This window comes from Mustela putorius, unplaced genomic scaffold (assembly GCF_011764305.1).
Source record: "Mustela putorius furo isolate JIRA1106 unplaced genomic scaffold, ASM1176430v1.1 tig00003845_pilon_pilon_pilon, whole genome shotgun sequence".
NCBI classification, from domain to species: Eukaryota; Metazoa; Chordata; class Mammalia; order Carnivora; family Mustelidae; genus Mustela; species Mustela putorius.
Window position 1 is genome coordinate 31,633,547 of NW_025421998.1, and position 16,640 is coordinate 31,650,186.

The 16,640-nt window shown below is 40.9% G+C and overlaps 1 protein-coding gene across 13 annotated transcripts in view; it reads left to right on the top strand.

Annotated features, from left to right (window-relative positions):
- Nucleotides 1–15,261, top strand: part of ADAM22 (ADAM metallopeptidase domain 22) — a 220,136-nt gene extending 204,875 nt beyond the window's left edge. For 6 of the 13 annotated variants that reach the window (XM_045089767.1, XM_045089770.1, XM_045089772.1 and 3 more), the window contains 4 exons: nt 949–1,049; nt 1,380–1,446; nt 12,054–12,177; nt 15,089–15,261. In XM_045089767.1, the coding sequence (XP_044945702.1) occupies nt 949–1,049; nt 1,380–1,446; nt 12,054–12,177; nt 15,089–15,109 (313 nt within the window). In that variant the 3' untranslated portion in view covers nt 15,110–15,261. Of the gene's footprint in view, nt 1–948; nt 1,050–1,379; nt 1,447–3,702; nt 3,814–6,026; nt 6,114–12,053; nt 12,178–15,088 lie in introns of all 13 variants that reach the window. The other 7 variants (XM_045089769.1, XM_045089766.1, XM_045089768.1 and 4 more) reach the window with 2 other exon arrangements.
- Nucleotides 15,262–16,640: the final 1,379 nt, after the last annotated feature.

A 16,640-nucleotide genomic window follows, 5' to 3' on the forward strand; every position in this document is an offset into this window, starting at 1 on the left:
TTCATTCATCAATAGAAAGCTCCTTTTAGAGTAGATATTAATAGCAATTAACTGGAATGTGTCAAAAAGATTTTAAATATAGTGCTATTTTCTAAAGTACCTCAAGAAGAGCTTAAAATACTGATTAGAATAATTCCCAGATACTAGAAGAGTGGGTTATGACATTTAAGTAGTTAAAAATGGTATCAAATTATGTGACTTCTTCTAAATACATGTAGTTTGTCAAAATACTTTTTCTTATGTGGTACAGGTAGGTGTGTAAGTTGTGCTTCTCGTAGACAATTTATTTAAGATGGTAGGATACACATAGCATACGGGCTTAATGGTACATGGGCTTTGTGAGAGACATTTCCATGATAAACATTTGATTCAGTTCGGTTATTGGGCAATTAACTAAGAGTACTACATTTGGTCGGGGGCAGGGGGAGGTATTTATGGAGAAAATGCCAATTCTCAGAAAATAGTTTTATTGTTTAAGAAAACCTAAATATTACTTTAATGAAGGTTGAGCAGTTTCAATTGAACAGATCTTAACGAAATCTCTTGGAAGTCCATGTTCTCATAATATTTGAATGAAAACCATTGCTTTACAATTAAGAAACATCTATAGTGGGACCCCATTATAACTCTTCTGCTTGGGTAATGTAACTGAACCATAACTGTCCGTGGTTGTTGGGAATGTAATTGGCTTGCATGGTATGCTGGTACTTTTCCATTGTAAACTATTGTAATGGGGTTCCACTGTATTTGACTTTTCTTAAATTGAATGTTGTGTAATTCTGCCTTCTTCATGAAGACGTTCATGTTCTCTTCATTCTTTCATTTCAGATTTTTTTCTTTCTTGGTTTATTTAATGCGTAGTAATGCTTAGAAATTTTGCTTACTGATTTTGAAACTCAGTTCACTTGATTATATTTTTGAACAGTATATACACATTTTCCATTTCAGGTCAAATGGGCTTTCTCATTCTTGGAGTGAAAGGATTCCAGACACAAAACATATTTCAGACATCTGTGAAAACGGACGACCTCGAAGTAATTCTTGGCAAGGTATAGGGCGGCATTCTGAGCAGCTAGTGCATCTGTTTGCAGGACCCAGATTCTGTTTTGTGGTTCTTGGTTGTAAAGATTTGTCTTTCATGTACGCTCTGTACTTCTCCCAACAGAGAAGAGGGCATTTATTATGATTTCTTTCTTTTTTCTTGGATTTTAAATGATGGGATTCAGTAGGACCAGGGTGAGAGAAGGCTGTACAGTACTATACAGCCCTGTGTTCTGGGAAGGGCTGGCTGTGAATTACACCACTTGAAATACCCTGTGATTACACATAGGACAATTGTTTATATATATTCAAATCTAGCTGTAAACCATCTTTTTCAGGTAACCTGGGAGGCAACAGAAAGAAAATCAGAGGCAAAAGATTTAGACCTCGGTCTAATTCAACTGAGTAAGTCTAAACCTCTAATGGAAAAAGGCATTCCAAGGTCCTGTGCAATTAGTGTGCAGAGTTAATTAACGAGATCATCAAAGAACTGTAAACCATGCCTCTGGTCTTGGTTTTGTCTTTTTAATTCTTTTTTTGCGGTTTTAAAATTAACCATGGCTTTTCTCTTTTACATAGGCATCTCCGCAACTGTGCCCAAACCAATATTCACTGATAGCGGGGGTCCCCACTCTCGCTGCAGGCTTTTTCCTCCAGTAACCTGCCATGTGGTGTCTTGGTTCCTTTTGAAGGGAATTTTGATAACATTCCTTTCTTCTCATCACCCGGGGTCCAGCCATTTCAGAGGGGTCACCTTTCCTCTTCCCAATATTCACACAGCCTAGAAGCATCCGGGGACAATTCCCACCGTCCTAGAGCATGAGACTGCTCACAGTGTGAAACCACCGCTCGGAGGGCTTCATGGCTGCGATCTAAGCATTCTCTCAGACTAATGGAAGACGGATTCCCTTTTAAATCTTCCTTCTGAGGACATTTAAAAGGGCACTTACCAAAACTTGCTCTTTAACGGAATCATTGTCACTAAATGCAACACTATCTGTTTTAAATGATAGCCACACATTTTTTTTTTAAGCTGAGGAGAGGGAGGGGGTGGGATCAGAAATTACATTTAAAGTTATTTCTAATGAGGTAAACACCATGCACTTTTTTTTGGTTTGTTGTTTCTTCACTTAAGAAAGTACAACAAGACCAAGCTTCCTCAAACCTTTATCTCACGTTAAGGAATCAAACACACCCTCATTATCCTTCTGGACCTTGCCACCAGGTTTTAATTAACCATACTTTTTTGACCTATCTAAACCTTTTTTTTTTTTTTTTTTTTTAAACTTCTTTCTCACTGCAGTGCTAGTTATTGTTTTCAGGATCACTGTTGCCTCTTCATGCCTTAATACTTTACAAAAAAATCTGAATTGGCAGGTGTTTGTTAACTGCTTGCAGAAACTTATGTTAGCTTTTCCATCATATACCCTGCCTTTTTCAGTCCAGGAATAAAAACAGTACCCTGAAATTTGGACCCTCCTGCTGATGGTATTGTCTTGTAAGTGGCTTGTCAAAAGTTTGCTAAAGGATACTTTATTTTTAGAAGCAATAGATAGGTTTCAGTGATACCCTTGCATGGTCCAGAATGGCATCATAGAACTCCATCATAAATGACTAATCTGTTAGAGTTTATCTTATACATTCCCAAAGCGCTTTGATGCTTTAGGGCTCATTGTGGATAAACTCTTGGAATGTCCTTTGATTTGTTTTGCATGAGGTCACCTGGTAAAGAGCGCCTCAGCTCATCTTGTTGCTCACAAGAATACAGATAAAACTGCAAAACATCCTTCAGAACTTCCTTTGTGTACTGGTTAGCATTTTAACAGCATTTCCTAGAATAAGGCTTTGAAAACTCTTGAATGAAAATAAACCAACATTATATTAAAGCTGTGTATTGACCCAAACAGCACTTGGTATTTAGCAAGATTCATACAGTATTTTCTAGCATGGTCACTTACTTTTTAAAACTTCTGTAAAACTCCCATGCATATCATGATAAAAATTATAATACTAGCTAAGCCCTCAAGGAATCTCTTGCCTGTGAGATAACACTGTATTATTTAATAAGATGTCATAGTGGGATCATCTTTGTGAGTAAAAAGTATTAAGGTCTCCCTCAGATTTTTCAGGCTTTGCAGATGTGGGTTACATGACTCATGTTAATTAAATGGAACCAAGTCTATGAGGTTGGCCACTATTCTCACATACCTTATTGTATGGGCACTATATACTTTTTTTTTCCCTTGGAAAGAATCCTACTACATAACATATCAGGAGGTGTATTGACAGTCTTTTTTTATGCTTTCCATATTGGCTAAATAATCCCTTTTGCTTCTGATATAACATTATAATTTGTGGGACTGTAAGAGGAACAGAATGACCACAGACAGACATATCTTTTTATTTTTTAGATTAAAAGGTATCATCTGAGTCTATGATTTCAGCATCCCCTTTAGTACCCATCATCCCAAAGGATGATGAAACATCAGGACATGAATTAAAACACTCACCACAAATGCTTACTTGGCTAATTAACAACATATAATGTCCTTGTTTATTGTATTGTTTTTCCACTCAAAGTTTTTGCATCTTCCTCACTGTTGTACATGATGTGAAAAAAGTTTTGGCTTAGACTTTGTATTATATATTGTGTTTTTACAGGAGGGAGCCCCAAGCACCTGAGCCTGGGCACTCCCTCGCCCAGACAGTCCCATCCCAAGGCATAAGCCTCGGGGGCTCTGACAGCCCCCAGACAGGGAGTCTGGATCACAGGTCAGTCTCCACCTGCCCCTTCATTCTGGGCTGCCACTTAATCTCCCTCCTAGTCCCTTCCTTGGCTGAGAACAGGGTCATTTGATCTTTGACTGACCCCCAGCGTCTGCTTGGACATGGTCCTGGTCCAGCCAGCACCAGCTAATTTTCCTCTGCCTTTCCATCCTGGAGAACACAAAGAGCTCTCCTCCCCTGTCTAACGCATTTTTTTTGCATGTTGCGCTACAAGCCAAGTCAAGCCACATAGGCAGGTTTACAGCAGTTTGATAAAATCCCATCACTTCCGCCGCCACCACCTAGAGATGCTAGGATGCTCGCTGTGAAGACACTTTCACGGGCAGAGCCCCAGAAGGAACAACCACTGAGAGCTCTCTTCAGTGACCTCTAGTGAAATGATCACAGTCTGAGATGTTCCCTGAAATGGAGGGAAAGGTCCATCACATGCAAGCCAAGCCATGCGGCTGTAGGTTTCATGGAACAGCCATGGCGTCTGCCCTTTGAGCTTCTCAGATTGTCAGTGAAAGGAACACAAGTCTCCTCCTGGAAGCTGCCTGTGGGTGACTCAGTCTGCTGTGTGGCTATGTTTCACCTGATAACAGCTGCATGGGCTTTGCTCCGGTGTTCCCCAGGCCAGAGCATTCACTAGCCTTCATCTGTGGCTGCACTTGCTTTTTGACTCTTTCTTTTTGTTCAAAGTCTCAGTGGAAATTTTTATGCAAGTTTTAACTGGCTATCTCTGTGAAAAGTGCAAGTTGGCAATGATTGTGGCTAAAGGCAAAACTAGTGTGAGTTGTTCCTGAGGCAGGGGACACTGTCTTAGCAAAAATGGTCTCACCGACATAAAAAGCAACCAAACCCTTCTCTTAGGAGGGAACTTCATTGGTCATAGTTAAAAGGAGGGAAAGGGCTATGGAAAAAGTAACCTAATTTTGTTTCTATAACTGAAAATGTGGTCATGATTTAAGTGTATTTACAAACTAAAACCAAGTACAGTGGAAAGAAGCAAAGTTTAACCCCAAACGAATAGTGTATTCTATCTTTCCCCTGGTTTCTTTCCAAATAACTTGGAAAGTTTGATAGAGCTTGTATCTTTGTTATCTATAGTATCTCTCTAGAAGTTACTTTTTAAGAGAGAAAATTCAGTAAAATCTCCAAATTGTTCCAACACTGGATTTGTTGAATCTATGTTTATTTTACAAGAGCACATTCTGAAAGGGGATGTGTTTTTGCTTGGCTCCCTGGGTTCAAATCAAAGGAAACTCTGGGGAAAAGAAAAACAAAGAACAAAAAACAAAACCAACAACTTGCACTCCCAATTTACCATCTTTTAAATTTTCTTTTGCGCAGTAATTCCAATGGAGACTTTGCCAGATCCATCAGGGAAATGCTAATGAAGGTCATTCGTATCCTCTGGCAGTTACTCATATAATTCAGGACCAGACATTCAGAAGGCAACTTCTGAGGTCCGTTTTTTAATGGAACCACAATTACGTTAGTCTGGAGTGCATAGGAGGAAGAAGGAATATTGCAGCTACAGCTAAAATGCTGAGCCCAACCTGAAGATCCTGGAGGCCTTTTTGGCCCACACTTAATATGTGTGAGGGCTCTGGGATCAGAAGAGCAGGACCCTTTCTGCTCTTTATAGAGCCAACTGGAGCACCTTTTTTGTTAACTCCAGTTTAGGTCCTGCTATCTGGAGTGAGACAGAAGCCATGTAAAGTCTTTTTTTTTTTTTTTCTTTTTTCATATTGGAAAGAGAACATTCTCCTTTTAATTGTTCTTGGGGTGTTATATACCCAAACACCAGGTTGGAATTGCAGCCATCTGAATATTCTCAAAAAGCATCGTTATCATTTGAAAACCAAGGAACCAAATGAGAGGTGGCCTGGAAAAAGCCACTTTGGAGGTGGGTGAATGGGATCTCTGACAGTACTGTGATTGGAAGACAGCTTCTGATTCCCTTGGGGAAACCACTGGCAAGGCTTTCCCTGAAATGTTGAATACATTCTCGAATGCCTCGAGCCTTGTTGCAGCTGAGTTGATTCTCATGTCACTGTACGGACTGCCGCATAACCCCCAGCATCCATCCTGGTTTATTTGCCATAGTCACTTGCATTTGGAGGGTGAAGAACATCCTTGCTAAGCTTGTGCTGTGTATTTTCAGATTTTCTATCTTGTTCTGCTTTCTTTGTTCCTTCCATTGCTTTCTGCAGGTATTTAAACCCATGGTTCAAAAGAGACTATAATGTAGCTAAGTGGGTAGAAGATGTGAATAAAAACACAGAAGGACCATACTTTAGGTATTTTATAAATTAATTTTATATCCTTTTCAAACTCTCCCAGCACATACGGATACTGTAGTGTGACTGGCTCTCTATCTTGTATCTCCCAAATACAAGTTCCCATAGGTGGAAGGGGTCCTTGTTTATTTGCTGCCTTTTGATCTCTGTTTCTGGCTTCGTGAGCAAGTCTAGTTCTTTTCTGAATGTTTCAAATGAAGCCATTTGAAAGGGTTACTTACCATTTAGTGCATGCCCCCATCACCATCTTGAGCTTTTTAGTAGCTTTCTCTTCATTTTATGCTATGTAGTGTTCTATGGGCATGAAACATACTTTCCACTAATAAAGAAGCACTATTAACCTGAACAATTTAATTTTTAGAAATTAGCAGTTTTATAGTGCATTTTTCCTACTTCCTGCCTTAAGAGTGCATAGTGCATACTAAAACTTAAGGGAAAACATGAAAAGAAACCAAACGAAATATAGCAGAATTTTACTTGGAGTAAAAACAGTGATTTAAGGGAACTTAAGACGACCAAGGAAACCTTGACCACAGGAGGGTGGGATCAGATGAGTTTGGGCTTTTATTCATTTAGTACAAGCATTTGCCTCCAAACAAGGGCTGTGCTGAGAAGTGTTGCACCGATTCTCAACAAAACATCCGAGGAACCTTTTTATGCTAGGAAGACGGTTGTTGTCTCACACTTCACACAGAGCGGGAAGCAGATAGAAAAACATGTTCTTGATTCACAGAAGAGCAGACCAAGTATCCTTACATTTTAGAAGCTCTAGAATTGACTCAGTCCACTGTAGCTCAGTCTGACTTCAGAGGTCAGAGAAAATTTCCAAGAGCTCTTAATGGCATTTTTTCAGTCTTTGTAATATCAAAGTGATTTCCCAGAGGTAAATGTCCAGTTTATTTAAGACTGCTTTGTGGACAGCTAAGGTAAAGAAGAAATACGGACTGTGTTACGACCTCTTCTGAGCAGAATAGACTTTCAGATTACTTTTTGCCATGACTCGGGTCAGCATTTCACAGATACCAAAATATGCGTACGTACTTGACTCTCGGCACCTGTCTAAGGTGAACTTTCTCTTCCAGTGTACCATTTAGTCCAGACATGTATAGTTTGAGAAAATGATTAGACCTACTTGCATCTTAATTTGATCCATACATTTGCCTATGCCCCAAGGAAAGCATAACCCTGCCTGCTCACAACAATATATCCTGCTTCTATACCCCATCTTTCTCTCCTGCCCTGTTCCCCTGCTTCTGTCACTTCCCCACACTGAGCCTCATACACATGCACTCACATTCAAACATCCCACCCTCACCTGTAGCTCTCAAGATGGCCAACGTCAGGAAGACAGGTAAGATTATTTTGAATGTTACTTGGAATCTTGGCTCACCCGCAGTCCTGTTTCTCCTATCTACCTTCCTCAGGCTTGTGGGCAGATTGTAATTCGTATCAGCCATCGAACCAAAACAGGATGACTTTGGCCCCACAGGGGCAAGGGCTTTTATACCTCAATGGAATTAGCATTTTTTTGCACCAATGATTTGTGAAATGGTACCCCGGAAGAGTTGTTTCGCCTCCCCTGGGTCAGCTGAGTAGTACATGTGGCTCCCAGAGAAGAGTTCACATTTCTTAAAATCAGCACCCAGGTCTGCCCAGAAGCTGCATGACTAAACGCAATTTGGATGGGGAAATGCTTTAGCACCCCCGGTTGCACGTGCAAAGCCGCAAGGGCAATTTTAGAGGGTTCCCTTATCTCCTCTTTTTTAATATGAGCTGCCTGTTCCCACAGTGGGTAGTCACATAAGAATGAATTATTCCAGTCCACCTTTGTATTTAAAGGCTAAACAGAATTTACTGGAAGTTTGTACGTAACTGTCATTTTAGGATTAATCAGGGTGATGATGTGGGTGAGACTTGGAAACCGACACCCAGTTTCACTAAAAGTCGTGAATCATTAAGATACCCCAGAGCTTTTATCACAGTGATTCTCACACAACAGAATTTCATCTGTCCCTTCATCTAAGCCGGTCCTTACACAGGAGGCCCAAAGGGTCTCCACACCTTGGCTTATGCCTTTGTCAGCCCTCTGCTACAGCTCAGACCTGCTTCATCAGCCACCAGGTTGTTCAGGATTACCTCTCCTGCCAAAACCACCAGTGAGGGCAAAGGCCATTTTATTAATCGTCCATATGGCGTGGGGTTTGGGACCTCCTTATCAGAATGCAGTGAGGACTTAGTGACTGTAGCAGTCTGGGCCAAAGTATAGCCCAGCATTTAAAATATTACATCTGCCTCACTGCAAAGAGCAAAGCGAATGCCGAAAGGTTTGGAGTGATCATAGTGCCTCCGCTGTGCTCCCTTATCCGTTCTGGATCGGACAGTGGTTGCTCAAATGATTGCCAGCATATGTGTGCATCAAGCAGGGCAAGAGCCCTATGTCCCCACACCTCAGTCTTGGGGGCAGTTGGTGACAGTGCATTACAAGCTCAGGACTCAACGTCCTCTTGAGTATTAGGCATTTGATTCCTCTCTTCATCAGGTTGTTGAGTCCCACTTCCATGACCTTATGGAAAATGTAGTTACCCTAAAAAGCAATGAATAATAACTGTCCTGGATTGAGTGCCTTCTACGTACCTTTATTTCTCACCACCCTGTGAGATGTAGGCATTCTTATTCCTATTCTACGGATGAGGACACTGAGGCACACAGACTAACTCAGGGTGGCACAGCTAGTAAGTGTCAGAACCAGAATTAACAGCTTGGCTCTGGACTCCAAAATCTGTTCCTTTCTTTCTTTTTCTTTTTCTTTTCTTTTCTTTTTTTTAAGATTTTATTTATTTGACAGACAGAGATCACAAGTAGGCAGAGAGGCAGGCAGAGAGAAAGGAAGGGAAGCAGGCTCCCTGCTGAGCAGAGAGCCCGATGTGGGGCTGGATCCCAGGACCCTGGGATCATGACCTGAGCTGAAGGCAGAGGCTTAACCCACTGAGCCACCCAGGTGCCCCTATTCCTTTCAACTTCACTGTAATTACGTAAGAATAGCGGAGTGGATATGGAGTACTTAAATCCTATCCTAGGACACTTTATAAATCCTTCTGGATTAGGCACCTGAACCCAGATAGGTGAGGAAGGGGAATCTGTCCCTCTGAAGTGTGACTGGCCTGGTTTCAGCCACTTCTGGGGGGCAGAACAGTGCTGAGCTTGGCCTTCCAGACATGTCTCCAAAAGGCAAACCCAGCAAGGCTCTTGTAGTCTTGCTACAGAGGACAGACCACAGTCCATTGGCCCACAGGCACACCTTTCTTGTGTAACCTTAAATGGCACCCACTATGCTTACTATGGTTTTTGTAAGTGCTGTAATGGCAATGGTTCACATTTGTTCAAGGATTACTGAGTGAATGAGCTGGGCCAGTGCCTGGCTTTCACTGAAACCCAGTTTGGAACTAGCAGGCAAGTCGCCAGGGTCAGGAAAGAGCCTGAAGATACTTTCGAAGAAGTAACTCTGAGACATTTGTGACCAAATTTTAGTTTCTGTTTCCCTAAACTGATGTACCTTACCTTGTTCTCTGCCTTTATTCTGACTCCCCTTCTCAGGCTGAACATCCCCTCGAGATAATCCCTGTTTATGCTGTCACACACCACCCAACCTCCCGGACAGGTTGCCCCTCGCCCCTACTAAAACCATCCTGCCTGCCTTCTCTTCCCCTCCGGCTCAGTCCAAAGTGTCAGCTAACTGGTGTATTCATGTGAGACAATAGTATATGTGCAAATTTCTTGGGGTGAGGGTGTTGTCAGGAGAATATCTCCTTTTGTTTTCATTCACTGGGTTTAGCCATGCGAAAATATTTGGAGGAAAGATCAGACTCAGCACCTCTCATTGGAATGGCCTGGTACGTGTGCAGAACTGGTCATTCAGACTCATGGCCAGATGAATGGCTGGCGTGTCTGGGAAGCTATAAGCCAACAGCTCATGCTAGGGGGTACCTACACACTGTAGCAAATTAAAAAGAAGACTCATTTTGCATGATCCCCTAAAGTAAACAAGATTTAGTTCTTTGTCGGTGTACCTGACTAGCTTTCCTGAACTTGGACGTCGCAGCCACTAATGATGAGGCTAAAAATCTTAATTACTATCCCTTGTTTTAGAAAGATGTATTTCAATCTAAATACAAAAGTTTATCCTCATTCTACACAAACTGAGTTTGCTTTTCCCAAAGGTCATAGTCATATTGGAAATGTTTCCTTAAAGTTAAAAACATCCTTAATTTCTGAATAGAAAAACCTGCAGTAGTCTGCTGCTTTAATAGTCCTGTGGAGGATCTGAAGTACTTACATTCTTAGTTTTACCCATTGGCTCCATAGTGGAGAGCCTCATCACCAGAGAAGGCAAGTATCTGTAATAGTCTAACAGGCCATGCTAAGAAGTGGTCTTAGACATTTTCCGAAAATAGAGGAAGTGTTAAGAGTTACAGATTAAAAGCCAATTAAGCCACTCCTGAGTCTTAAAATTGAGCAAGAACGTTCGCTTGGATCTCAGGGCTTGTAGGAAAAACTATTTTTTCAGCCTTAGCTTTAGTTGGGTGAAAACCACAGGAGAACTAGAGCAAAGCATAACATATGGGTGGGAACCAAAATTTAAAATAAAGGGGAAAAGAGAGACCTCTTGAAGCTGTTGCATGCAGTGCGGTAGCTCTGCCCCTGCCCAGCGTGCCCTCCCCCCGCCCCCGCTGCCAATACTCCCAGCGGATGAGCTCCACACGCTGGCAATAAGGACCTCTGCAGGAAGTAACCACTTCCGCTCTGTGACTCCTAGCCACCTTGCTCCAGGAATGAAGCAGTCACAGATGTGTAGTGGTAACATTTGTGAATGGATAGGTACCGCCGAAATGAACACACCTATTTCCCATTGATACGGTGTGAGTGGAAAAAAAAAAAAAACCTCTTGCTTTTTTGTTTTTTTTGTTTTGTTTTGTTTTTCACTTCAAGGACAAGATAACAGATGTGGGCTCTTCCCGTGAGCTCAGCCTCCTCACAAATATTGCCACTACACGTGCGGAATCAAACAAGAACAGCGTAATACACCACAGCTTACACGTATATTCATACGGGATGCCTTCACGATGGAGAGGTTACCCAAATAGGGAGGGGTTTTGTTGTGTTTTGTTTTAGTTTCAGTTACATTCCAGTCAATAAAGTGTAGCCACCTTATTGACAGGACTGTTGGACCCTACATGCGTTATCAAGATCTACTTAGATGGCACAGAATCCTCCCCTCTACAGAAATACTGACTGTAGGGACTAATCAGACCATTTTTGTATGTTCTCATCAGACTCTTTGTTTGGCTGGAACTCTGCACTCCTTACTGCTTGCATGTTTACTAATTTATTATTAAACCCCCTGTATTTGCCTTTGTTCTTTCACAACTAACACACTGGCCTCTGAATGCATGAGTTTTGTGTGAACTGGTGTGTGACTTAGCAACTAATAAATGTATCAATTGTATTATATTTTCAGATCTTAAAATATAATTGGAATTATCATACTAAAACTTTTTTACATTAAGTGGTAAAAATAAGGCAGAGTATTAATATGTCGTACACTTAATTTACCATTATGAGCTCTTAGAATCATTTTTATCCCTTCTCCATTTTAGCTTTTTATCTATTTGCATAGGAAATGTCATTATTGGCTTTCTAATTGAAGAGTCTGATTCTGTGTGCTAACATTTGAACAATCCATTGCAGTTATGACCTTAGGAAGATAAAATTCCAGCATTCCAGTGTTGTGAAGGACAGAGAACCTCCCTGTAGTTAGACCTTTGTAGTAGTGGCCTGTGAAAATAGGAATCAGAGGGTTTGTTCTGAACCCGCTTTTCACATATTTGAAAGAGATGTTAAGCAGTCACATAATATTTATGTCATGTGTTCTCAACGTCTCAGGACTCTGTCTCCTGCCAAGTCTCCATCTTCATCAACTGGGTCTATTGCCTCCAGCAGAAAATACCCATACCCAATGCCTCCACTTCCTGATGAAGAGAAGAAAGTGAACCGACAAAGTGCCAGGGTATGTGGAGACTGCTATATGCTAACAGCCTTGATTATTACCATTTATTTATGAATTCATAGTTTAAAAGGGAGAGCCATTTCCCCCCCTTTTTTTTTTGTTTTTAAAAAAGGAAAAAAATGGAAGATTTTCAAGATTTCATTGAAAAATGGAAGATTTGGGGGGCTCAGATTTATATTTGCAAATGAGCTTAATTACTGCATTGATAATGCTAGAGGTATTTGGTGTGTTTTAATCATTCATTGCTATATATTTCTATCTTTTATTATACACTGTAGCTAATATATTACAGTCTGAAATAAATGAAACAGAGAATGTATTTTGCTTTATCAGTTTTTTAATATACCCGGAAATACCAGAGATTAAACTAGCCTCATTTCCGTGTCTGATTTGCTTACTCTGGCCTCTTACTAGCTAATAACACCCAATAGTACTTTAGAAATCAGAAACTGTGACAGAAACTTAGACCAGTGTCTCAGAGATGGGAATGGAATTTGGATACAAGGATGAAATTTGGATACAATGAATTTGGGTACACATGAGAATCTATAATGTTAAAAAAAATATGGCAAAAGGTATGGTAAAATTTAGCAACCTTTTATATTTTAAAAAGCCAAATTTAAAAACATATAAGAGCTGATTATTTATATAAAAGTATGCTTCACCAGAAATTTTATTTACTTATTTACTTACTTTTTTTTTTAGTTTGTCATTGAGTCTTCATATAGAAGAACCGGTTCCTTTTTATTTTTGTATTGAGGTGTTATATTAGTGTAATATAATAATGTAACCTAGCATACATTATACACAGTGTTATATTAGTTTCAGGTGTACTAGAAGTTTCTTTAAATACTGAGTCCTCTTTTATACTTTAATTTTGGATCTACTCAGCCTTGCAGTGTTCCCAGAACACATCCATTATGTGAAATTTGAGATATAGTGGAGTTTAGAGAGACAGACCAGCCTTCAGAGGCTTAAGTGAAAGACAGAACTAAAGAATAATTACTTTTATTGCTATCTAAACTCTGTTGTGGTCAGTTACAGTGTAATGTTCTTCTCGGAAATAATTTTGCAATAAAATAAAATAAAGCTTTAAAAGCCTGGGCAGATTTATCTGCTAATGGGTCTTGGGTTCCTAGGATTTTTGGTTTTGAAAGATCTTTGAGAGACTCTTTGACCCTGAACTTAAATACTGGGGTTCACGGGAAGTATAACTCATTCAGATTTTACCTTGATTGACTCATAGTAAGAAAGCACGATGTGTTAAAAGCAGATTGGATTACTATAATCAAAAAAACTTTAAAAGTCAGTCAGTGGTGTTTTGTTAATTACATGAAGAATTTCCTTCCCGTGTTAATAACGGGTAATGGTAAAGGATGGACAGGAAGAAGAAAATTCTGATTCCCAGTGCTCAGCTTTCTGGTCTTAAAAAACAGAATTGTTAATAGGTATCCAGTTGTTATGCTGTGAGTATGTCGTAATGACTTCCAAGGCTGATGGCATTCCTCAGGGAGTGGTCAAAGTATAACACCCCACTTTTTACCTCTGATAAATTGTCTACATTGCTGTTTTGTTTTATGTAGTTGGGGATATTCTCTTAGCCAGTGTCATGCCAGGCTCTAGGTTATTAATGTCCCCACATGGAAGCCCATGAAAATGTCAGCTTTACTACTTCATACCATCAACTGAGCATCAGCCCAGATCCTCTTTCCCTCAGACACCCCGCAGATAGCAGACACCCTGTGTAATCATTCATTTTCACTAGTCTCCACCAGCAGGGTCATTCACACATAGACGTCCTTACAGTTGAGAAATTTGATCTCTAAAGGGTGAGAACACAGGCGGCTCTGCCACAGTCCTGGAGTAGCCAGAATGGGTATTCAGAACAAGATTGCCATGAAGATTGAAGAGAACCTATTAAGGGAACCTGTATAGAGACATCCACATAGTCACTTAGCTGTTCCTGCTTTTTCTTTCCCAGAAACTCATTAGGTATTCAATGACATGCCCCAGATTTTCAGTAAAAATGGAATTTGGATGTAATTTAATTCATAGTGGTCTTAGACTTTCCTTATTCGTGTTTATAAAAATGCAGCCAAATCCTATTGCCTGGAAACAATAGTTTATCAGCTTGATTGTTTTCCTTTTTTTTTTTTTTTTTTTTTTAATTGGCCGTCCTCTGGTGAACAGAGTTGCATTCATATTTGGTCATGCCGAAGTTGTTTACCATGCACTAAAGCAATTACTGAACATTGTAGAAATGAGATATGAACAAGACCAGGGTGTACAGACCTGGTGGGAGAGACAAGGTGAGGGAAAGGGCGAGGGAATTGAATGGGCATCTTGCTGTGGAAGCATCATTCTACTCTGATGGGTCAGCTGAGAGAGGACAGTCTTCTAGAAGGTAGCGATGGATCTGGGGAGCCGACGGCCAGGTCGTAGGCACACGGCAGGGATTTCTGAGTGAGTGGTGGTGGAAGTGACGGAATCACGCTTTCCTAAGGCCAATATTGTCAGTGCGGGCTGCACATGAGAATTGTCTGAAGGGCTTTTAAACTATGCTGGTGCCAGAGTCCCACCCAGAAAGACTTCGATTTAGTTGGTCTGGTGTGCTCTCTGGGCGGTAGCATTTTTAAGACCTCCCCAGATCATTGAAGTAACATTAAATGAAGATGTGAGGGGTTTTGTATTTAAAGGTGGCAGTTGCTAAAAAGGTTGAGACACAGATTTAGAGCAAAGAGAAAGTTAAAACTTGGAAGGTTTATTATATCCCTTTATTCAACTTGACACAAGTGTGCTTCCACAACCACACAAGTACGGCTGGAATCACCAACTCTTTTTCATCTGTAGCTCAGAATATGCCTGTTTCCTGCTTTCACAATGTGTAATTTTGCTTTTCTCTGTTGTGCAGCTATGGGAGACCTCCATTTAAGATCCACTGTTTACATGCGCTACATCAAAACTGTTTACTTCAACTTTTATAGAAACCCAGCCTCACGGAATCACTGCAAATCTATCTGCTCTTCAGACAATACAAAGACCCTCTGAGATGCCCCAGAGGAGAGGAAGCGGAGTCTCACATCAGGAGACCATTTTCTTTTTGTCATTGGCTTAGGATCTAAGTGAACCATGAGAAGAACTACTGAAATGTTACACTATAACATGGGAACACTAAAGGTACTGGTATGCTCCTGGATAATCCGCATGACAGATATATGTAGAAATATCACTAAAATTAACTCACATGACTCAAATGTAGCAAGTTTCCCAAGGGACAATAGTGGATTCAGAACTGACATTCTGAAGCACATCCTCATTGTAGACAGCAATGCTATGTGCATGAAGCTTCTGTTTATTGCAATTTCCACATTTAAGGAAGCAACATCCCATAATAGAAACTAGCATGCAGGGTTAAGGCATCTAGGATTTGTCTGCAGGACTTTAAAAGCTTTGAGAGGCCAATATCCCATATGCTAACTCTAAACATGTACCTTTATTTTTTGTTTTGTTTTTTTTTTACCTTTCATATTTATATCCGCATACAAGGACAATTGTACATATGTAAACATTTTTAAAATAAAAAAAAGCAGCTGTTACACACAAGTGTATTTTGCCAAATGCCTAAAAATAGTCACAGTCACATCATCATCATCCATCAGATGGTCTCTAAAGATGATAAGCAGATGATGTTGTAAATACAGTGGTCAGTGCTGTCAGTGTGTCTCTACATCATTGGTGTTCGTCCAAACCATGTGATAGCCCTTGAAACCATGCACAGTCTGGAGGCAGTCTTACTGAGTAGTTAATTGAACCAGAGAACAAAATGCCCAGCAAAACTTGGGGCCCGCACAGCTGGCCGGGGCAGGAGTTGAGGAGTACAGCTGCTCTCCTGCTTGCCTCCGGGCAATCGGAGGCCGATGACTGACTCTGGCCCCCCCGGGAATCCTGCGAGCTGCCTGTTTCCCTTCTGGGGTGACAGTGCCTGCTTCAGCAGCTGTTAGCTTTCAGTACCAGAGTACTGCTGGCTTCACCCTGGGGGCCTGTGAGGCCCTCGGCAGCACACCCCGCTGAGAGGAAGCAGGTGCACCAAAGACGCACAAGACCATGGGCCGCTGATACATTGGTTGCTTCCAACTTGCCAATATGCCAACCCTCTGTGGCCTAAATTTTTGTTCTCTGACCAAAGTTTTTAGCCACCCTTACCTGTAAAGTGAGTAACTTATTTTAATATAAGCAACGTTTACACTGTTTATTAAGGAGATTTATCATCAGTGGGATGTGAGTCCAACAGGCTATTCCACCCTGATGTGGAAGCAAGATGGTGAGGGTTGGTTCTCCCAGCCGGGCTGGGAAGCCTCACTGGGCCACGAAGGGTTTGAAGAAACCCGAAGCCACAAGTGTGAAGGCAACTCTGAAGTCACCCAAACAGCTGACAGGGGAAAGAATCTGAGGTTTCGAACTCT